Source organism: Centroberyx affinis, unplaced genomic scaffold, assembly GCF_046629955.1.
Source record: "Centroberyx affinis isolate AG114_WGS23_722 - 3 ecotype Tasmania unplaced genomic scaffold, CSIRO-AGI_Caff_v1 ptg000332l_1, whole genome shotgun sequence".
Lineage (NCBI taxonomy): Eukaryota > Metazoa > Chordata > Actinopteri > Beryciformes > Berycidae > Centroberyx > Centroberyx affinis.
In genome coordinates this window covers 210,926-235,454 of record NW_027279007.1, presented here as the reverse complement: position 1 = coordinate 235,454, position 24,529 = coordinate 210,926, and the positions used below count along the sequence as shown (strand labels likewise).

General features: G+C 41.7%; 1 protein-coding gene across 1 annotated transcript in view; it reads left to right on the top strand.

Moving 5' to 3' along the window:
- Nucleotides 1-24,529, top strand: part of thsd7ba (thrombospondin, type I, domain containing 7Ba) — a 134,408-nt gene that overhangs the window by 40,755 nt on the left and 69,124 nt on the right. The window contains exons 5-7 of the mRNA XM_071515230.1: nucleotides 1,309-1,467; nucleotides 8,683-8,883; nucleotides 21,250-21,441. Of these exons, the coding sequence (XP_071371331.1) occupies nucleotides 1,309-1,467; nucleotides 8,683-8,883; nucleotides 21,250-21,441 (552 nt within the window). The remainder of the gene's footprint in view (nucleotides 1-1,308; nucleotides 1,468-8,682; nucleotides 8,884-21,249; nucleotides 21,442-24,529) is intronic.

Below are 24,529 nucleotides of genomic sequence, written 5' to 3'. Positions count from 1 at the left end.
CGTTTTTTACAAAGAAGATCAAAGACCATGTAAATTACTTTTGGTAAGAAGACAAAATCCACAATGGACATTTAGTGAATTTCTCTTTGGGCTTTCATTTAAATGGAAATTTGCCACTCAATGATGTGCAGAGGTGCATCAAAATGGAATATTAGATTTATTAAATCCCACTGTTGTGGACAGGCAAGAAAAAAAATCCCTTCTCATTCCCTGAAAAATTTGTCTGAGAGACTAACGTCAGAGCCTATTACAGGTGGCTCAGCTCCCTGTGATCTCCAAATGATGCCAGCTGTGCTTAGCAGTGAACTCGTTATGCCGTGTCTAGCCTTAACGTCTCCATATCCAGCTCCTGTTTACTCCCTGAGCTGGGCACTGCCCTCCATTAAATATTCTCTAGAGCTCGACATGAGATGAGACCAGCAATTTTCCTTCTGTTCCTTCCTTTCTCTCCTTTTTTTTAAACTCTTTCCTGAACTGTGCTAAAATGATCCTGCCTCTTACCACAAAAAAGCATCCACAGTACCCAAAACTTGAAGGTTTAATTGCCTGTGCTATCAAATACACTATGTTCTTTCCATTATATTCAAATTACACCTATAACTCAACAGCATCGCTGCTTCTCTATCTTCACCTTTCTCTTCATCTAGCTGGTACTTCTTTTTTGGAATTTGGATCTCATCCATTGTAAGAAACATGCCATTTGTATCCCACTTGATCCAATTTTTAGGGTAATTTTGTCCTTTTTGGGGGCAATTTTATTGAATTAAGAAATAATAGATTTGTAGGCTACCACTAAGATTTGACTTATTTTAAATTATAACATCCCACACCTCCCACACTTCTCTCCCACTGCTGGAAACTCGCAGCAGGCCTTACAGAAGATGATGGTGCTATTTTCCTCTCTCTGTCCCCAACTCACCCCTCCATTGTTGAGTTTTTTTCACCATATTGATTGTTTTATTTTTTGTTGAGGCAGTGGTTTGATTGGGGTTGGGAACTGCTTCAGGCTACGTACGCAGGTGTTTTTCTGATCAAAAAACATTCAATTTTTCTCTAAATATTTGACAAGTTAATTAAAAATTTGAACACATGAGCAAATTTGAACCGGGTGAAATGCTAAAAAGGATACTCCTAACTGAACTTCCAAGGGCTCCGAGCCACCGGTTCATTTCCGACCCTGATCCCCAACGCAGTACTTGAAACCTTCCAAACACACACACATCCTCCAGCGCTGCCTGTGTGTCCCTCGGCTTGACTTAAGCCCACTTATCCTTGCCTGTGTGTCTGATGTCCCTGTTGTTTGTGCAGTGTCCAGGCCTGTGAGTGCGAGGCTGTGTGCCAGCGGGGAGCCTCCCTCGGCCGCCCAGCACTGCTCCGTCCCCTGTCAGCACCACTGCCCGGTCTCCCAGTGGTCGCCCTGGGGTGCCTGCCTACACGACAACTGCAAGGAACCACAGGGGAGGAAAGGTACGGTGGTGGTGGGGGGGAATTGGGAAGTAAGCGAGAGAGAGAGAGAGAGAGAGAGAAGAAAGAAGCATGCCCTACAGCAACATACACTGTACACACACATGCAGATACACACACATACAAACATATGCACACGTGAAAACAAATGCAAATAATGAATAATAATACATTTCCCTTGCTTTTGAATGATTTGCAGAACTACATATTGTCAATATTGGAACTGTTTTATGTATTATAGATGCTGTTGGTACTACTGTATAGTACATGTACATCAGGGTTCGAGTTATAATCTGAGCTTTGTGGGGGTCTGCCCCTAACTAACGTTAGGGGCAGAGATAAATAAATAAATAAACTAGAAGGGCACTCGGAGAGCGCAGACCTCTGCCAAGGTTTGTGCTATTATTGCTTGTTCATGAGTCGGATCCGGATCCGCTCCAGAATTTAATGGGTTCTTCCTTGGCCCATGCTACATCCTTCCACCAAGTTTCATGAAAATTGGGCCAGTAGTTTTTCCGTAATCCTGCTAACAGACAAACGGCACCGAAAACATAACCTCCTTGGCGGAGGTAATAATAGCCTAATGGGCAGCTTTCCGTGAGGGAGGGAGGGAGGGAGGGAGGGAGAGAGAGAGAGAGAGACTACACTGCTCATTACATGGTCCAAGACTTTCACACACACACACACACACAGCAGCACACTTTTTTTTATCATGTCGCATGTGGTGCACGCTTGGTGGTGAAGTGCAGCCTATTTATCTCGTGAACGTAAATAATACTCAATACATTGAAAAATGCATTATTTAAATTTATTTATTATTTAAAATAATGGTTGTTGGTAATGTATTAGCGACCGCCACAGATGTATGATTTTATGGGAGCTCAGCTCCCACTGGCTCCCACATAACGCAAACCCTGATGTACATACAAGTCATTCATGATTATTATAGTTACTGGCGGTTATGTACTATAGAAGCTTTGCAGTTGCGTCACAAATCCCCCACAGCTATGTGTGGTGTCAACATGGAGGTCTATTGGAGACCTGACTGTATGTGAATAATGTCTAAATATATAGCAACCAGGTTAGAAAAGGAAGCCAGGTCTCCCAAAATTTCGTGAAATGAGTCTTAAATGCAAACACATGCACAAAATGCAATGCATGAAAAGTGAGAAAATGTACGTTTTCTAACGTAAGGATTATGTGAAGGATACATGACTAGAAACAATAGTCTGACACTGAAATAGCATGGTGGATGGGCATAAACATTTGCTTTCAAGTCCTGTGAAGAAATTTTCTACTGTGAGTGAATTTTTAGCAAAGGTTATTTTTATTGAACCATGACCAAAGCCTTAACCTTAACCAAATTGTTTTAGTTGTCTAACCTTAACCAAAGTTTTAGTTGCCTAACCTTAACCCTAACCTTAACCAAAGTTGTTTTGGGGCTACTTAGCTAAACCTAACAGTTAGCTAACCTTTTCACATGACAAATAGTTGAAAATGGTGTGTCCAATTTGTGCTATTGTCCAATCGCGGTGGAGGAACATGTCCTCTGTACCTAATCGGCGTTTCAGAGTTCATCCTTATGTCACAAAATTTTGTGAGACTGTGTTAAATGGTTACTGTAACACAGTAAACTATCTTGTCTATAGTCCCTACTCCATAACACTGAGTTGTAGCTTGAGAGTCAGCTCAGTTAACCTGGCTTGGCTTTTAGCTTTGTTAGCTATCTAACTAGCCACAAGTCTAATTTAGCAAAGAAAATGACGTTAATGTTAACATGAAACTACTAGCCACTACTACCACTAGCTTCTATGAGATATGTTAACTAGTTTGCTAATCAGGTGGGTTTAAAACAAGACTTCCCTTTGGGCCAGTCTGTAACAAGATGCATCATCCCTCCAAGTTAAAAAATTGGGCCGACGTGTCAATTATGGCCTTTCAAAGTTTGAATTTTGGGGCTTAAGTTCCATAAATAAACAATGAACATACACTCACAGAAGTTATAAATATGTACAATCCACATAAAAAAAGAACTCTATGCATGTTGCACGTATGCAAGTTATTCCCAATCAACAAAAAATGCTTTTTCACTTGTGACTTGTAAACAGACATTTAAATGAATATTAAACATTGGAAAAAAATCCATCTTTTGCTAGAACATATTTTCCAATCAAAAATGCATTTGTGGATGATCAAATATTTGTGTCTCCCGCTGCATTTTGGACTTTTGTCCCTTTGGTTTCACGTTTGGGGGGTGGTAAAATGATACACAAATACCTAGGTTCTCTTGAAGTGGGCAAAAATAGTTAGCATAAGGTTTTTTGGAATAGACATCATTAAAAAATTAGACAATTTTGGTGACTTTAAATGGCAGATTTTCATGACTTTGATTTGAATGAAATAGCCCAAATTCTTCTGCTTTCAATGTGTGTGTGTGTGTGTGTGTGTGTGTGTGTGTGTGTGTTCCCTTGTCAGTCTTGTCACTCTCTAAGATGCCGAATGTCTGAATTCCTCCATAGCAGGAAAATTAATCCAGTGAATTATCACTACACCTATTAAGCTTTTACGTTCAAATCACAACTCCCTGGAGAATTTACACATACATAACAGTTAACAAACACACAATTTGTGAAACCAAAAGTTGCTATGGTTTGACATTTTCATTAGGCATTAGCATAGGCCTACAAGGGAACTTGAACAAATGTCACCATATTTGAATAGGCTGTATAAATCTAGGCCATATATTTCAAAGCCAAAACTTGAATATTTGACATGTCTCAAAATGTTGCTCACACATTGCCAAAAGTGGACCCTCTCTCGGTCGCATGCTAGAAGGTTTTCATCAGGGAGCGAATATCAATCTTATCTGAAATGTCACTGTGCACATTCATTATGGCCAGGTGGGTAAGTCTCTCCTGTGTCACAGTGCTATGTCTTCGAAAGAGTGCTCTCCAAACCCGCGACAGAGACGGCGACTGAACTAGATTTCCCACCTCTAACAGCTGGAACCAAAAAATAGCAGGTTTTCAAGTACGAACCATGATGACATCAGTGGGCGTGTCATATTCTATATAATAACAGAACAAAAAGGTCGCAGGTAATCAATGCGATCCGCCATCTTGCTACTACTGTTTACTGCTGGTGTGCATTGTGCAACGCCCTCCGTTGATGACGCATCCTTGATCACAATGGTTCCGCTCAAAACTGGTGGAAACGCGGGCCGGTTCGCTAGATAGCACCAAGGTTCCAAGAATCCTGAATGGAACCGGTTCAAGAACCAGAGCCAATTTGGTGGAAAAGGAGTATAAGAGAGAGAGAGAGAACGAAAGAGAATGACAGACAGTGAAAGAGAGATGTTGACAGAGAGAAGGCAGTATGTGTATGAATGATAAATAGTGTGTGGATAAGAGGCTGGCTGAGAGAACACATGCTCTGGAAGAGTACAGTACATGTATAAAGCACAGCCGATGAAAGACAGAAAGAGAGCAGACCTGTAGTTTAGCTTGAAGTCCCAAGGGGGGGGAATGGAGCATCAGCAGATGCGATGCTTCCTGTCTGTGTCTGTGTGTGTGTGTGTGTGTGTGTGTGTGTGTGTGTGTGTGTGTGCTCAGCTGTTTGGTGTGCTCGCGCTGTCTGAGTGTGCTTGTCTTTTTGCACAGGTGAATGCGTAGTCATATCCGACTGCTTTAGGCTTTTGAATGTGAGAGTAGCGTGTGCGTTTGAGTGAGCGAGTGCGCCGGCACCGGCGGAGCTGTTAGTGCGTTAGCGCTGTGCTAAAAGGGCGGCATGACCTCGTCCCTGCCGTGAGTAAATGTGCATGAAAGCCCCCCGGGGAGAGACTGAAGTGAGGATTGTTCAGGTCAATGACCACACAGTCCAGCACCGTGGATCTCTATGGGACGAGGCGGCTCCACTCCACGACAGTATCATTAATATATTTCAAGGAGCGGAGAACACGGCATCTGTTGTTTTGCGCAGGTCTCTCTCTCTCTCTCTCTCTCTCTCTCTCCTGTACTCTCTTTTCATAGCATTCATAAAAGCCCCATAACCCACAATAGGCACGACTATGAAACCAATAGAAAATCACTTGCACCGTCCCCTGGTAGTGGCGGAGTGAGGAAGAACTATTAAGGAGCTGGGCATTGTCATGATCCAGGTTGTTCACCGGCGGACCTTAAGCTGCACAGCTTTTTCTTGCTCCTCTTGAATTTGTACTTTACCTTTGTGTTCCGAAACATCAGAGTGAACTGTGATCCCTCTCTAACTCGAAGCCCCGTATCATCCCAGTGTTGTTCCGGCACAGGAGCTAGCCAGGCATCAAGAAGAGGCTTTTAAATTTAAATTGCCCCACAGTAACTTCATGTGCTTTTTCAGGTATCTTGTCCTATTGGTTTTTCGCAAATTTGCGGGGAAATGAATTGAACACAGAAGGTTCACAGAAATTGTTTTTCATGGTTTGGATGTGGGCAGCAGTGAGTACCCAGGGCAACGCTGTCGATCGATCCACAGACTCTCCGCTCTTCGGGAGCAGGCCCGGGCCAGGACCCTTAGGATCAGGCTCCAGAACCGGTGGCTCCCACTGCTAGATGATTGGTGGCTGTAATTTGTTCGGCGGGCATCCTGGGGTTGGACAGCCTCGTCTGTGGAGGGAAAGAGTGGGGGGACCACTCCGCCGAGTGTCAGGAAACTGTGGTAGAATTAGTGTGACACAAAAGGAAAAGCTAGATATTAGCTGCCCCCGTAGTGTCAAGGAACAAGCGCTGGACCAGCACTTGCCATTTTTTTGTCTGCAAGAACATTTTGCCGTGCTATCTGGGAATTGGAAGCGCTCTGGGGTCGATACAGAGTCGATTAAAACAGTGTGGTGTCCACTCAATGATAACTTTTTTTTTTTATGAAGAAATAAATATTTTCTGAAAAAGCTAGCTAGAGAATCAGTGCTTCAGAGGAAAGAATAACAATTCATGATGAGGTCCAATTAGGTAATCATTGTAATTGGCTTCATGATAATGATTGTATCAAAGTGTTGATCATGTTATTTGATGATACCCATTTGCTATAATTGCATCTGTGAACCACATTTAGATCGACTTACTGTTGATGACATTGAGCATGTTACCACCCCATTCCCATTTAGATCTCACTGCCTTTGTCGTTTGTTTCTTTCAAGACCTCAACATGGCGGCCAACAATGTGTCCACAGACAGGAATGATCTAATGTCTGCTCAAAGTGCTTACAGCTGTTTCCATGGCTACCCCATTGCACCAGTGATACTTGAGATTTATTAGGGGAAACAATGGCAGAGAGTAAAAAGTAAGAACCAAGCGAGAAAGCTACACAAGGCTCCAGCCCCCCAGGTAAATGACATTGATGTATAGGAGAGTTTGCGCTATTTTGTGTTTCCACAATACTCCAGACTGCAGGGCTTTAGTGATTACTCCTTAAGCGCAGGTCTCTACAATCACTGTCTCTCGTCTTTCAGCACAGAGCTAACACACTGCTTCTCTCTGTCATGATTTATATTTAAAGTAAAGAACAGAAGTGCTTCAAGTTTTTTTTTTTTTTTACTTCACATTTGAAAATCAGATGAGATTAGACTGCTCAGTCTCAGCGCTCGGTTTTATTCATGTTTTATCTGGAACGGAGCAGAAATGAGATGAGCATGTCCTTTTCTTTCTTAGCTACTCTATGCATTCCAATGGATGTGAAAGAATGGGACCTCAAGCTGCCTTACACCGTATGCCTTATAAATAATAATAATAGTTACTGTGCCTTTTAAATGATAATGAGATGCTCAGATTATATTATTTGTATTTTGTAAAGACATTTTGAATTGTTGTTTACATGCTGGCCAGCCAATGTCATCGCTAGAAAAAATTTGTGGCTCAGAAATAAACAGAATTTTGCACAGTCTGCACACTTTTATTTATTACATCGTATCATGGTTGTATTGAGTCGTGAACCCCGTATTGTGTATTGTATTGTATCGCATCATATCGTATCTTAACGTAACGTATTGTATTGTAAGATAAGCATATCGTCCCATCTCTAGTATCTAATCATTTAATAATGAGTCTTAAAATCTTAAACTAAAAAGCATTCTGCCAATCAGGTGAGATCATTTCCATTGCAGAGCAACCTCTTGTTTGTGAATGAAGCGTTTTTTATTCTAGTGGAGTAGTCTGCCTTATTCTGCCTTGTTTCAAGATATTGACACAGTGTATCTAAAGAAATAACCATGAAACAAATGAAACTACAGTGGAAAAAAGTTCTGAAATTGGCAGATTTTTTCACTAGACTAGGTCAAGCTCTCAAAATGTTCCTCCACAACTTTTCCTAGGCCTTTGTGTACAAACCAGTGTTGTTAGATGTTCTAAATCACACAAGGAAATGATGGTGTTAAGAAAATTTGCATTTGAAGACAGAATATGAGCTGAAATGACTCGTTAAGGTGGACATTTTATTTTTTTTCGCAGCTTGGACGACAGAGAAGTGCAGCAGTAGGTGTAAGAGCCAGTACACCTTAGCAGGCAGATGCCAATTTAGCAGCAGAAACAGCAACAGCAGCAAAATGACAGCGAGATTCAATTATTGGAGAGACAGGTGTCAGTGTGAAAGTGTCGCCAGCTACTGTACCTTGACCCCGCTCATCCACGCTCTCTCTCTCGCTTTCCATCTGTACCTCCTTCTCCATCTCGCTCATTATCTCCCCAGTATCACCCTGTCTTTTCTCATCTCTCACTTTGGGGGGGGGGGTTCTGTTCATTCATCTGTCCCTCCATCGCATGTGATACCTCAGTCACTGCTAATTGGATTCCAACAAAAAACTTGAGAAAATTACGCATTGCATGACTGAGTTGTAACACTTTCAAAATGTTAGCTGTTCAGTGGCCAACAGTAGGAGACCGTGGTTTTTCCACATACCCCCCACCTGTATGTGGAATTGTATGAATGTGAAGCAGGATGAGGTTAAAAAAATCTCACTAGCCTACTTTGTTCTGGATTCTTCAAGAATATACTGATTGGCTCAGAAGGGGGTTGCTACAATTACCGTTTAAAATAAAATGTCAAAATTTGTTGCTGATTGGCTCGGAGGGGATATGCCTCCTTTGTGGGAGACAACATGTTTACTCTTGCCTTGTTTATTTTTGTGTTGTTGTTGTTTCAATGCATTACAATTTCTTCTGTTCTCTCCCTCCCCACTGTTTATACCTCAGGTTTCAGGCAGAGGAGGAGACAGGCGCTGTGGGAGCCCAGCGGCCCCCCAGACACCTGCCCTCACCTGGTGGAGTCTATCCCCTGTGAGGATCCTGCCTGCTACCTGTGGCAGGTCCAACCGGAGGAAAGATGCATTCCCGCTAAAGGCTCTTGTGGTCCCGGGACCGTCGTCCAGAATGTGACCTGTATCAACGTGGAAGGTACTGCCATCAATCTGTATCTTAAACCTGCAATAAGCAATATCAATATAACCAATCCTGAAACTAATGTGTGCTATGTGGAGATTTCATTGAAACATAATGATATAAGCCAATATCCACACAGCAGCCAGCTGTGTTGCACTTTTCACCTCTTTTCTAAAGAAGCTCCTCCTGCTCCATTCAGTAGCTTCTCATTTTTTTTAGCTTGTCTCCTCCCTTGCTGTTTAAAAGTGGCACTCACCCCCTCCCATTGCTGAAAGCTAGTAAACTTGCTATCTACCTTAACTTGTCATTGTGGGACATGTAACCTTCAGTGGGAGAAAGTTGTAGCAAAGTGAGACTGGAAACCGGCAAGACTTCTCTGTAGGTACAGTTAGCTTAGCTATTAGCATTTATGGATGGTGCTTTGCTAGGTTTCTCCTTAGTAGGCCTCTGTAGTGCAGTAGCTTTGCTGTGCTTTATTTACAAATGTGTTGCGGTTTCTGTCACCCTCTAGTGGTCGGAAAATCTCTTCTTGCAGCTTTAAAGGAAACATTCATTCCCATGGAGATATTCCACGATCCGAATACCAAATCTGTCAAAGCATGAATAATGCATTTTACGAATATTTGTTCCTTTTGAAAAATTTAAATATCGTTCAGATGTTTTAATAGTATGCCTACAGTCATGGAGAAAACGTTTAATGAAAATGACGTGACTTGCTTTTCGCATTAAACTCAGCAGAGAATGGGCGACATTTGTTTGAGTTCCTCTGTCAGTCTGCTGGCGCCTGCAGCACACATGGAGCTGCAATAGAGAGACAGAAAGAGAGAGATGATGTCTGTACACTTTTTGTTTGCTCTGGGAATAGTTTTGAATTATTTTGATTACTAATAGAGCATTAGTGAGGCCAGCTTTTCTCTTTTTCTCTTTTCTGCTCTGATAAACTTTGTGAGGGGGAGTTGGTTTGGCTGGGAGTGGATGAAGACTCCCTGTCTGTCCTCTGAGTCTGTTCAGTACAGCAGGATGTTTTGTCTCTCCATCGCTCCACACTGCTGGTCTTCACAATACACAACTTGGAGAAATATGACTAGGGACACAGTAGCCAAAGATAAAGGCTATTCCTCCTATGGAGGATTTTGATTATTCCTCATTTTTATTTATACCAGAATATGCATATTAAGCAAAAGGTAGAGTTGTAGTAAGAGTTTTTAAAAATAGGTTTAAACAAAAACATACTATATACTAAAAAGAGCATGCTATTTCATTTGAGATTTTTTTTCCTGCTTATAATTGTTTATGGCAATGGTTGTTTCTGGCTTTGTTTATAAAAGCTTATGTTTATGGCTAGATAACATCTAGGTTGTTGTTTGTTAAGTGCAGCTTTGAAAGCAAACTTGATAGGTTGTAGTAAAACCATGAGTTTAATGCTTTAATATGTCAAGAATAGCAATGGCAATGATTTCAAGGTAAAAAACTAAGAATTTAAACTCTTCCAGATTTATCCAAATACAAATACAAATACAAATACAATGATACGCAATTATAGATATCAAGTTTCACATGTTGGATTTACACCAAAGGTTAATAATTTCTTCCATGCCACATTACCAACTCACATTGTCATGACTGGACCTGAAATGGGCCAACATTTTACAGCATTTTAGTTGATTATTGCAACACCCTGTGGCCAATCAGCACTATATCTGTTCAGTGGCCATTAGTGCTGCCCTTCTACCACTGAACGAAGTTTTGGAAAGGACAGTCTAAACAGGGAATGAGCTCTCCAGTGACCCCATGTTGTTTGATTGGGCCAATAATGGAGGGTTTGCCTCTTCTTGTCTGCTGATAGGCCACAGAGTTTGATGGTGTTACGTGAATCTGTTCGTAAGTTATATGTCTTCCAAGTGTTTTGTAGAAATGGGTTGCTCCTGTTTACAGTTAGCCAGCCTCTGTTGCGGTTTTCAATTAGTCCTTGGGTGTAAATGAGAGCTACGACTATTTGTCATTGCCCAGCACGAGCTCATAATTGCGAAATTTGTATCCTTTACAAATTAGTAGACCGCATCACTTATTCAACAATATAATTAGACTCAAGCTAGTGCAGTTTGCAACTAGCTGTAAAAGTCATCGAAGCCATGGCAGAGTCATCAGTATTGTGTTCCTGACACGCCTAAAGAGATCAGTACCATTGTAATGTGTGAAGCATCAGGTATAATGTGAACCATTGTGTTCAGCCACATCATCACGCTAGATGATAGGAACATCAGCACTAACAGAGCATGCATTATTCATGAGGGACCATTGCCGGAGTTTATGGGAACAGAAAACACTGGCCTGATTAAAAGTCAGAATCACGTCTTCCTACCAGGCTTTAATTGCTCATCTCCACAGATTATAAACCTAATTGCGCCTTTTTTTGCCCGTGTTTTATTATTCTGTCACAATGGATTATGTGCGCGTTTATCAGGAAGGCAGCGGAGGGTCCAAACGTATTTCCCAATGGGAGAGTCTAACGAGCTTTGACAGGACGACTGAGAATGCGAGCTTCGGCAGGTTTGAATGAAAGCCTTATGAAATGATCTTTGCCGGTTCTATTGTTAGTGACTGTTGACAAGTTGTTCACTGTTGCTTTGTTAATTGGCTCATTGGATTTACCGGTTGAGCACAATGGGTTAGTTTCGCACAAGTTGTACGTAAAGCAGACTTCTGTAAGGAGCGTCGGTAGGATGCAAAATGTAATCAACTTTCATATTTATGGATTAGTCAGTTAATATGAATATGAAAAGTTAAAGGCACAGCCAAAATTACCGTTGTTATTACCCTTTTGATATACTTCCAATTAAGGATGTAACCTGCAAGAGTTGAGAGATTGATTTGAAATGATTTGAAGTGTCAAATTGTCATTACATGCAAGATTGTCCCTGAGACCCCTTGAAAATTGCTTGTTGTCATATAGAACCAAGCTGAACGCAACGAAATTTTAACACTGTCAAATGCTATGTTGCATCCATTGAATAATGCAAAGCGCTGGAGATACAAAGCAGTTTGTGTTCTGAATAGTCCTGACACAAAATTAGACCGAAGAGAGCGAGAGTGAGAGAGTAAGATGGCGTGCTGTCTCCCGGACTTGACACTGCTGACAGGCTCAATTCTCTCTCCATTCAAATGAATGGGCCCCATCTGCATGCTCATTACACCTGATAGTGCCCACAGCTACCTACCACTGCTCTAAAAGCCAGTAACAATCTATACTTGTAATGCTTTTTTTAACTTGTTTTTTTCTGAATGGATTGAGCAATGGATGGATGGAAAAAATAGATAATTGGATGGATAGATTCTTCTGTTGCTTGTGGCTACCATTAATGCAATCAGACACTAAAGGCGGTGCCAGTGACCCCTCTTGATCATGTTCATAAAGTTTTTTCTACGGCTACAATATGCTTTTAGCTGTTCTTCTGTTCTGCTTGACAGATTAATTTGGTAGACCTTGGAGAGAACGGCATCCAACAGCCATTCTGTCAGAGCACTCAGCCCAACACATTCAGCTCTCCCTCTCAGCTGCAATACAAGTGTAAATGATGGACACTTCAGTTCACTTTCCACACAACACTTAGTCTTGGCAGAGGGCAAGAAGACATGCTTCACTCCTGGGGAAAAAAAAAAAAAAGTTTTACCTTTTACCATTCACAAAAGACTCTTTAGCAGCGCCACCTCAAGGCTTACATTGAAAGAGGCATACAAGAAGAAGTCACTGGACAACTCAGAATAGTTTCAATGCACACTTCAAAATCAGGTACCAGAGTGAATCTATTGCACTTCCCCATGGCTTTCCCTTTCACTGACATGTCACATCACTCCAGTCGTTTGGGCTCAGGAGGCAAATAAAGCATGTAAAGGCAAATAAATAAACTCTCTACAAACACCACTTCACACTCATGCTGACATGCTCTTAACCTTCACACAGAGAATGTAAACCACTACAAACTGGATGCCGACCCCACCCACTCAGCTAGCCTCTCCGTAACTGGCCCCGCTGCTGAAGAATAGGGAGAGACAAAAAAGGGAGTGAATCATTCATTCAGGACCAGACACTAAAGGAGAAAGGAAGAGAAGGGACGTCATGGCTGCCTGCCTGTGCCCAGTAGAGCTCCTTTTCCTTATCTGGTAGATTGGGGGATTTACAGATTCAGTCTTTTTTTTTTTTTTTTATGAAAGTTTATTGAATCTTTTTACATATAGTGTAAAATAAAAATATGAGGGGAGTGGACAGGTTAGTTACATTGTTTCACATTATGCCCTGTTGAATCTAGTAATGGAGGCATCATGAGGAGAGTATGTCCATGTGTATACATATCCATACCCCTACATACATACATATATACATGCCCGTATACACTCATACACATATACAGATTCAGCCTTAACAGACTGATCTCAGCAGCCCCAATAATATCAAACATGTTGCATAATTACAAACCGACATCTGGACGGCTCCTGAACAAGTCGTGTAATGTGTGGGGATCACAGGCCGCTAATAGCCAATGTGAGCCCATTATTATTTCTAGTGCAGCTTTACTGTGGTACAGGGTTAAAATCTTATCAAACTCCAGGCTAAGGCTAATTCAAAAACTTCTTTATCAGTCTCAGAATCTAGACTAATTAACTATCTTAAATCCTCTGGTGCTGATAGGTAGAAGACCCCTCAATAAATGTGATTAAATGGGCTAGTATATACAGACAATTCATATGTGGAAAATGAAAGCTTAAAGTCACAATTAAATGAAAAATGACCTTTTCACCTTGTTAGCTAATTCCCATTTCGACACCGTACACCTGTTTAACAATGCCCTGAAAAATTGCGACATTTTTATTTTCTCATATTTTAATATCAAAACTTTCAAAGTAAGTGATAACATGTTACAGTCGTGCATTGTTCTGGATATTTGGCCTTATGCTGGGACAAAACATGTCCTCTGAATGGATAGAATGGTCCTTCCACTGTTTGCCATGCTATTTTGGCTAGTAGCCTACAGCATAAAATGGCGATAATGGAATTTTAAGGGATAGTTGCTATGGTGACAACTTAAGTCTGAGCATTAAGGCCGTAAAGTCTGTCATACTTGCTTGAGAAATGTGTCTTTTAGTAAACTGTCAAAACTCAACTGAAAGCTAACGTTAGCAACGAGGCTAACGTAGCTTTATCAAACATTGTACGTCTCTAGTTCTTCTAGTCAACATTAGCATCTTAGCAATCCATGGCAGAAAGGCAACGGAGAAGGTTCTTTGATTCTTGCTGCAAAACCTCTCAGCGACTTGCCATCAGTTTATAGGGAAGCTAGCCCAACGGTACACATAAAAATGGCCGCCACTCCGACCATCCAAGAACGTTGATTTGAATCCATTCAAGTTCTATGGTCCTCTCCTTCTTCCTCCTCCATGTCTTGCACTGTAAGGGTTTGGCCCACTGCTGCTCCACTGGTGATGGAGGACAAAGCCAGTGTTCCTCTACAATGTCATCCAGTTCTTTTGAGTCTCTTTTCATGTTTGTTATGGTCCAACCGCTGAACATTCCCTCCCCAAGCAAAGTCCCGCCCCAACATCCTGGTTCAACCAGAAACACGTGGAATTATTATTATTACTATTACTCATTATTATTATTACTCTAAATTGCCATTCCGTAATTACTTCACGTCGCCGTTACTTCCACTCTTAGCTCAATCTTGTCACTTATTGAACCTTTCATCAACATGATAATATTTCCCCAGCTGTGTGAATAGATTCTCTGCCAAGGTTACCTCACACATAAAACACAATCAACATTTGTGCAAGTCTGTGCCCTCCCCACCCAGCGTCACTCTCTGATGAATCAAAGTCAGGGTTCCATCGGCAATATCTCCACTAGCTGACTGCGGTCATATTGTCACCGCTGTCATTAAAATGCTAATAACTTCGGTGAGCGATCTGAAATGAGACGACAGCCCGGCGCGCTGATCAATAGGAGCCACTATCCACTGTAAAGCGATGTCCACTGTAGTTAAAGTTGTCCCCCATCAATACAAGTGCAGACACGTTTATCATTAGAGTAATTAAAGACGACATACCTTTTTTGGTACTAGTGATTTTTTCTTTTTGATTCATTTATCAGCATTCAGCCTGGATAACTGCATGTCCAATGGTCTGATTATGATGCGATTTCAATACAATTCAAACGTGTTACTTATTCGTACATCAGCAATCGATTAGCGCTTGTCTATACAGCTTTTCTGGTCCTTCAATTATACTTTCTTCTTCTTGAGCTAATACTGAGCTTAGACATGAAAAGGCTTCTATGGTTTGTCTTCTTTTTGTGTTTATTGATTGATGACAGTTGAGTCAGCACAGTCATATACTATGCTGACTGTCTGCATCAAGGGTATGATTAAAGGAATAGTTCACCCACAAATGAAAATTCTGTCATCATCTACTCACCCTCATGCCAGTTGAAACACAGGTGAAGTTTGTCCATATAACACACAGGGAGGCTGCAGCACAACTCCATAGCAGCCTTCTCCAAAACAACTGAAGTCAGTGGGGACCAGTTCTTCAGAGTTCCAGAAAGACCTACAGTATATTTACACCATCATTTAGTGCAAATCTTAACTACAGCTGATTGATTTGCAACAAATAATGGTGTGTAGGTCTTTCTATTCACAGTGTGATTGTTTGGCTGTTTTTGTTTTGGAACTCTAAAGAACAGGTCCCCATTGACTTCAGCTGTTTTGGAGAAGGCTGCTACCAAGTTGTGCTGGCAGCCTCCCTGTGTGTTATATGGACTAACAAATTTCACCTGTGTTTAATTTGGCATGAGGGTGAGTAGATGATGACAGAATTTTCATTTTTGTGTGAACTATTCCTTTAACAGCACAGATGTAATTTGCCAGATTTCCAAAAACTCTACCCTCCTCAAAACCATCTGTGTCCTTAAAGCCCCTATTCTTAATATTAACATAAGGGTAGCACTGCCACTGAATTGCAAGAATTGGAGGCAATTTTCCAACAACTATGATTTAAAGTATTTTCTTTCATTAAAATTCTGTTTCTCATTAGCTAAGATCCAGCCCCTTGAATCACACGTTTTGTTTTTGTTTCCACTAAAATATTAGGGGCATCTTCCTGATACTGAGTTGAAGCCCCTTCTGCACAATCTACATCTCAGTTGTCAAAGCTTAAAAATCATTCTCTAACTCGTCTGCTGCTCTTTATCTACATCTCCTGCTTTGTAATTGGTAGAGATTGAATAAGGGAAATCAATTAGGGATAATGGCTTTTCCCTGGGTTCACCTCATCAGTATACTTCACAAAAAGAGTAAGTGTCCCTAATGTTTCGCACATTCAGTGTATTTTCTTGTTAAATCTACACTAGCCAACTCCTCATTTTGCAATGTTTGATTTAGGCTGATGGGTGGATTTTTTACATGCAAATCTTACCTAGTGCAGCAAATGAATTTCACAATTCATGGGACTGGAGGTAGTTTCCCCTATAGAGGCATTTCGCCCTGTGATTGAGAGTCACTAATTTCTGGACTGGGCACCATGAGTCCAAACCTTTTGCTTCTGTGATTGGACAGGAACTGAAATCATCGCTGGTCCAGGCGATGATAGGTAGGTAGGTAGGTACTTTATTAATCCCCGGGGGGGGGGATTTCTTTGTTACAGCAGCAATAGCAATACACAGAATAGAATCACATAACAAAATAAAATTATAATTAAAATATGCACATATATACTGTATATATACACAATATGCACATGTGGAAATATACAAATGTTACTTAAGATCTAGGTGTGCAAAGGAGCAAAAGTCGAGGTGTGTAGTGTGTGTCTGAATGAATAGTGAGTGATGAATTCAGGAAAGGCGCCCTACAGATAGCTGTGTCAGTATCATGGATCATAAAATTCCAATGTTCATGTGGTTGACAAGTGAACACAAGTGAAAACAAAAATGAGTGATCCAGGCTAGCCCAGTATGTTTTGTCCCATTTGCCAAACCCCCCTCCTCGCTACACTTGCCCACTTGCCAACAGCTGCCCGTGGAAAGCGGATGTGGATACTAGATACTAACTTTTAAGCGAAGGCGAGGACTTTTTAAATTTTCCCATACCTGTCTAAATGATAATAATGAAGAGGATTAATTGGTGGGTGGGTGTGCAGAACAGAAATCGTGTCGAAATGGCATGCAGGAGGCAGCGGTATTATATCTGAGTAGGAGTCCTAGCTACAGATCCATGTATTAATAATGCAAAAGGACCCCTAGGGCAGCCATCTATTTGCAGAGCAAACCCCCCCCCCACCCCCTCCACACACACACACGCACACATGCGTGCACACGCAAACACACACACAATAGGTTAGGATTCCCACTCTCTCTGTAAGCTAAATCTCTGTGAGTTCCGACTTTGGATTCATTCGATCATACCATTGAAATTTCTTCAGTATGATTATTATTACTGTTATTTCATGATCATAACCCAATGTTCCCATGCAAAGGCTTTGTGTGTTTTGTTATTCTGTCTTTGCTGACATATTTACCTATCTCCTCTGTGATTTTAAAGCAGATTGATTGCTGAATAATTACTGTTTAGCTCTATCTCTGGCAACAATACAGCTAAACAGCTCTACTGAAGCAATGATAAAACCTGATTTCTTTTACATGATGTTCCTTACAAGAATAATCTTTCATCGTCCTGGATTTATTAGATTGATTAGAAGGACATAGTGCTGTAAACGCCCCCCGATTAACCTCATACAGTATGAGTGCTGTTGCTTTGAGCTAATGTTGGTGTAGAGGGGAGAGAGTGCAGAGCTGTGATCTGTGGTGCAGGGTGTTATCACAGCAGCTCTATGGAACTGATAGCATTGTGTTAAATGACCTTTCTGGCCAGGTAGGTTAGCTGCCAGTAGCTTTTCTGACTGTGACTCTTTCTGTGATCAATGCTCAGGTGACCCTATGAGTCATGAAGCTATTGGCCCTGAGGTCTTCTGATATTCACTGTCGTGTTCATAGAGAGCTTGACACAACACACATTTTTAACCCTTAATTTTATCCCTGAAATGTCCTTTTCACCATTACATAAACATTAATTATCCATTAAATTCATGGGTTGATTTGTGGGGGCACTAATAATTAAGGGATTTTTCATGCCTTTTATGCATGGTTTACAGGGTTAATGAGTTATTAATGGAAAGTTCCTGTCTCCCTGAATTTTACATTAAATTAGAAAGTAAGGAGTCAAAAATTACGGAAGTTTTGATGGGGTCTCCTCCATTAATAACTCCCTTAATTCATTTTAAAGGGATTTTACATGAATTAAGGGGTGAATTAATGTAAATGTAAGGTTATTTTAAGGGATCACTGGTTCATAGAGTCAGCTAAGCATCACTGTCTTGTTGCAAACACATCTGCCTCGCACACTAGCTAAAGTATCTAGAAGCTAGCGTAGGTAATGGCTAGTAGTCGCATCAGTTGTTTTGCAGAACGTTTGCGTTGTTACTTAGCTAACATGCTAGCTTTTCACACTACAACTCAGAGTGTTTGGGAGTGTAGAGACTGCTAAATACAAGACCTTTTGACAAATATCTACCATATCAGTTGTTTTTTGGTTTATCACATTATCACAGCTAATTCTCCAATGGACCTCAGTACCAACGCGGTTGCTGGGAGATTTGTGATGTGACAGCAAAGCCTCTGTATCTCGCCTATGCAGCAGATAATGAGTGGCCGTGTCAAGATGAGAGAATATGTTCACAATGGGTGAAGAAGGAGAATTCCTCTGTAATCGCGAGCCGTGATTTTTCTTTCATCCTGCATATTCATTAAAAACCAACAGAGCTTTCAATAGAAAAGCATTTCCCTGCTCAAGCAGTGAATAGAATGGAAAATGGCAGATGGTGGAAGTCTACATCCCATTCTCATAGAGATAAAAGATGTGTGTAGGTGCTGACTATTCAAGACGATTCACTGAAACCTCGGTTATAGTTTGCCTAATGGAGATAATTGAATGGCCTTAATGTGAGGGTTTGACTGTATAAACTCCATCATTTTGAAATTTTCACAGTACTACAAACTGTACTGTGTAAATGATGTCAGTGACTATCAATACTTCTCTCAGCGTTTGTGTGGACAGTGGATGTAACACTGCAGGCACCATGAATGTCTTGGCATGCCCTCTACCTAAAAAACTAGGGCTGAATCTGCTGTATTTCTGCCATTCCTCCTAAAAGTAATACAAAGATTAAAGCGATGTAACTATTGCAGAGCATGTGGGTGGCTCGTCTTTCCTGCTGAACAGTACGTTTCATGAAGTTTTCAAAGGAGAAAAAAAAAAAAAACAGACAGATAAAACTTTCTGCTTTGCAATTCCCATTTAAAGTTTTTAAGCGTGGACTTGCTGTATCTCATTGTCCGTTTTTACTTTGCAGGCGAACAAAAAGTCTCCTATCTCAATTACATTTGCACAGAGACAATATAGACGGCGGCGACGCTTGGAGCGCGAGTCACTGAACGCGGGTCGGAGGAGGTCCATTCTCACAATCTACTGTACACACACGTCTCCATTGTGCGCTCACTTAGCGTCACGCGTGAAACTTTTACAATTACTTCAGTGAGGTGGGAGACATGCTGAGCGGAGACAATGGAGTCCCACGCAGCTTGAAAAGTCACTTTCAGTTCAAAACAATTATGTTAAGTATCAGAAAGTTTCCTATTCGAGTGCCGCAGCCTCCAGCTCTTTGCTCAAGTGGGCGTATTTGCAGATATATAATCATATAAATTATTCCTACACTCAGTCACAGAATAAATTCCCTTCTTTGTCAGACCAGTAAATGTCATTCGACTATTTGTGTGCCTTCGAAATACCAACTCCATCATGATGATTTTCACCTGTTCTAAACCACAGGGTACACCAAATTTGCTTAATTTTTTCCCATTCTGGAATGTCGATGCCAGGAGTATCGCTCATACCAAATTATGTTTTTCTTTTTCAAAATCCCCGAGATGTTTTCAATCAGTGAAGGAGGGGCATTTTTGAGTGTTGTTCTCTGTTTGTTAACTTCAGCCAGAAGGCTCTCCATGTCATGTGCACTCCACTCATGAAAGGAATACCTTATCCCATATAGTAGCCTGCGGTACTCTCCCACTGTTTCTATCAGGCCACGGACTCCTGCTGCACACACACCAGTTGCTTTGATGGCTGCGGATCTCTGCCGCTTTAAACTTTCTGGGTGGAAGGTTCTCCAGCTCCCCGGGGGAGTTCTTCATATCTATCTGATGAGGCAATACCTCCGTGTGCTCCTCACCGCTGCCCTCCTTGGCGTGAGGGATATTCACTTGGAGAAGAAGGAAGAAGAAAAAAAAAGACAAATTGATGACAAATCTGCCCCGGGGTTGTTATTGTTAAACCATAAGTCTTTGATGGGGTGGCAGGGTTCAAGCGAGTTAATGATGCCGCTCGTGTGTGAGAGAGCGTGTATCCGAAAACACTGCTTCGGAGGCTGCTGGCGTTGTTTTGACATCAGGATGACATCCCCGTTTCTGAAATTGTTCCATCACTTTGCGAAGGTTCTGAGACCTCACGGAAAGTGCGTGTTGCCCTGCTAACTCTGGACAGGATGCAACAAAAGGTTTATTCCAGAGCCTGGGCTTTATTCAGGCATTAATGTTTCAGTCGGGCTATTTTGCAGTCATTTTGAATCGCAGCTGAAAAGCCATTATCATTGAAATATAATAAGGTAATAAGCGATCTAATAATATCTTTCCTTATTTACTGAGAAAAGGCTACGTCACAGCTATTACACTCTGAAAACAGTAACCTTATTGAAGGACACTTAACAAAGCACTATCCCTCTCATGAAAGAAGACCTAACTGGGAGTTTTGATAAATTTTTCATAACATGACTGCAAGATGAAGGCTGAAGGATAGCTTTTAAAACTAACTCAGAATACCAATGGGATGGCCTTATAATATTCATTAGATAAAATGAAATTCTAATTGTGTGTGACAGAGTGTTTTCCACTTAGGAGGGGCGTCTGCATAAGTTTGCTGTGAATCTTTCAGCGAGGCAGGGAAATCATTTTCTCAGAGGATCAAAAACTTTTTGCAATTGGCTTCCCTCCAATATACGAAACATGAATTTTATTTTATTGGATTCGTAAAAATCGGTTCCATCATGCTGCAAATGATAATGACAAAGTCGCCAAACTGTAAAATCATTACCATCTCCACCTGCTGCCCTTTACAGCCTCATACTCACTGTGTGCTTCCCTCAGGATCTGGTTACTTGAGGTCAGTTTGAACGCTGACAGCTGATTCCCGCATTTCACTGTTTCTTTATCCTTGCCTCCCCCAGGCGAGGAGGTGCCCGGCGGCCGGTGTGCGGACGACCCTCCCCCGGCGGCGGCGGCCTGCGAGGTGGCCTGTCCCGGAGACTGCGTGGTCGGCTCCTGGTCCCCCTGGTCCTCGTGCTCCCACAGCTGCGCCACCAAGAGCGCCGAGGGCCGACAGAGCCGCGCCCGCAACGTGCTGGCCCTCCCAGGGAATGGTAAAGCTGCATTCCCTCTGACTCCAGAGGACTTTTCCCAGGAAAGACTTACCTGACGGCGGGTGTTTAGCACAGCAAACGTAAAAGCTTTCATGAACTGGGCATAGGTTGAATTATTGTTACATTAATCGCCAACAAAGAGGAGCAAAATGGACATTTATTTATGTGAAAATGCCACACATTTATTACTTTAAGATAACTTACTTACAGGTAATTTGATTTTTCCAACGCTCATGGGTAATTTCAGTCAGTCTACCGGACAGTAAAATAATTTCCTGAGGGACTGTGGTAATTCTGAACCCCGCCACACAACTGTACAGCAAAACTGGCAAAACTCTCTTCAAGTGGCTCAATATGTTTGTAACGGCAGATAGAACAGCTCCTGCACTCCACCATTATTTTCTCTATTTTTCATGGGACCAGGTTGTGCTTATTAAACGCACTTGTAGTTGCACTTTGCTGCTGCAACCATTTAATTTGCCCACAGGGACCATCAATCATCTACTCTGAAGACATCAGACTCCTGGGGTTATTTCAAAGTACAGTAGGTCTGAATTTTTAGCACGGTAGACAGAGAAAATCACTGACATCTTCGTTCCAGACAGGATATAATTCCCATGGTCCTCAGGTGAAAATTCACGAATGCCATTTGTGTGTACCTACAAAGGGCGTGCATAAAATAACGCTATGCTTTAGAAAATAAATAATCAGAAAAATAAACAAATCCCCATCCCCCATTGAATTTTACTCCCAGAACGCCGCTGGTGTGTGGTTTCAGCCCATTTCCAGCGCTGTGTGCACCATTAAGCACACGCAAGTCAAACAGGTGACAGGCAGCATGGATGGTAAATGTCAAAATCGATTGTCAGGATACTGGTAGATGTGAAACAAATATGAGATGAGATGTTTGCTCTCAGTATTAAAGGATGTGCATATTATGAGAGGAAGTTCCGTGCGCAGCAATCTGTGTTTTTAGTCCACATTAAGGCCACGGACCCCCATTTGATGAGATTTTTGTGTCTCGGACCCAAATCTGAGAATATTGCTGTTGTGTTTTTTTTTTTCTTTTGTGATTTTCTGCTGTGATATGATTTTGTCCAGAATCCCATGACTATCTGTATTGTAGGTAGAGAGATAACAGTGAAACGGTGATCAAAATAATCATTCTTCTACATTCTCTAATGTGTTAACTTCTTGTAAATGAAATAATGCTGAGGTTTAACACTTCATCAGTTTGGTGGGGGCCCTCTGGCACCCCCTCAAGGACCCAAGGTGGTCCCCAGACCCCACGTTGAGCACCAATGATCTAGATGAATCATATCTTGACTCATCCTGGTTAATGCCAGGTGGAAAGGAGTCCTCTGATAATGAACACTGCACACTATGTGAAAGGTGTGCCTCTTTTGTATGGCCTCCTGGCTGGATGCTCTGCCAAGAACTATAGACTAACTCACACAAAAAAATCAATGAAAAACACAGGAATAATAACCCCAACCCTCCAAAAAAATATGAAATAATGGCCATATCAGGCCGACCTGTTTGAGCCAAAGCCTTCACCAGAGTGCCTTCACAAACTCTGCGGGTTTACTTTGGCCCTAAAAACTTTTTTGTGAGATGTCTGAGATTCCTTTTGAAATTTTTCATCTCAAAAACACCTTGAAGGGCGGGGTGACCATCCGTTATCGAGGGCTTTGTCTTTGGCCGGTATTCCGCCGCGCACTCCAAGACCGGCGCTGTGTTTTCAACTCAGACAGTAGAGCCTTGGCAGCGCGCTACCGCCAATTAATCCCTGTAACCGAATGCATATCTGCAATACCAGCTGATAAAAGAATCTCACAGCTTAAGCCAGGTTCCGCACAGTGTTGTTTATTACCACGTTGCTGGTTATCTCATGGCTGGCAGAGGGGCTGTGTGTGTGTGTGTGTGTGTGTGTGTGTGTGTGTGTGTGTGTGATGCATCTGCGTTAATGCCCGTATGTTTGTGTTTTTGTGTGAGGAGGAGTGTGTGCGACAATATGAAAGACCCAGGGAAAGGGAGAGGTGCAGGCAGGCGTTGGCTCGGTGACAAACTCATCAATGCCCTTCTCTGAGTCACAGTGCACCTTTGGGCACCCACCACTCTCCAAATGACACCCATGATCCACCTTAAAATGAACTCTCCCGCTGTTTCAGCTCCCTTCAGATTGGACAGACCCCGCACTGATTGATGTGTTCCCGATACACATAAAGTATATCTTTGAATCTCGGCACATCTTTGCTTCAGAAGTACAAATGTGTGTGTTTGTGTGTGTATGTGGGCATGTGCGTGGGTGTGTATATGTGTGAGTATTTGCTTGTGTGTGCGTGCACTTGTTTGTGTTTGAGTGTGTATGTGTGTGGCTGTATGTTTAGCTGCGTGGGTGTTAGACGATTCTCAGAACGCCACTGTGTTCTTAGATGGCACCCTCATTAATATTCAGACAGTCCATTGGCTCATTTACTGTACCACATTTTGAAAAAAAAAAAAAAAAATCCATAGTCATTAAGTGTTCAAGACCACACCACTCCGGAATGACAACTGTGACCAGATAGCAAAGAGCTAAGCTTATGGATGATGCTGTGTGTCACTCAGTTCAATTTGAGCTTTTGTCTGAGACGTATTACATCATGTCACAAATCACCTGTATTGTATGTTTGGCGCCATCATAAAGGTCCATTGGAGAATTGGCTGTATGCAAATAATGGCTAAAGATGTAACAACCAGGCTAGAAAAAGAGAGATCCCTGAAAGAGATTGCTGTGGTGTGAGTGTAGGTCAGTTTATTAACATTATAAGTAATTGTGTGATGAATTAGATTTGTTTCCAAATTTACAGTAGGTTACTGTGACACAGCAAATGGTCTTGTCTTTTAATCTCTACTCAAAAGCACAACAAGTTGCCGCTTGAAAAGTGTCAACTCAACCTATTTTTTTCACTTTGTTTGCTAGCTAACTCGCCAGCAGCTAGCAAAGCAACTGATGATATAATTATCATGTGACTATCCACTACTAATACTAGCTTCTACCAGATATGTTAGCTAGTGTGCTAATTAGTTATGCCTACAAGACAGT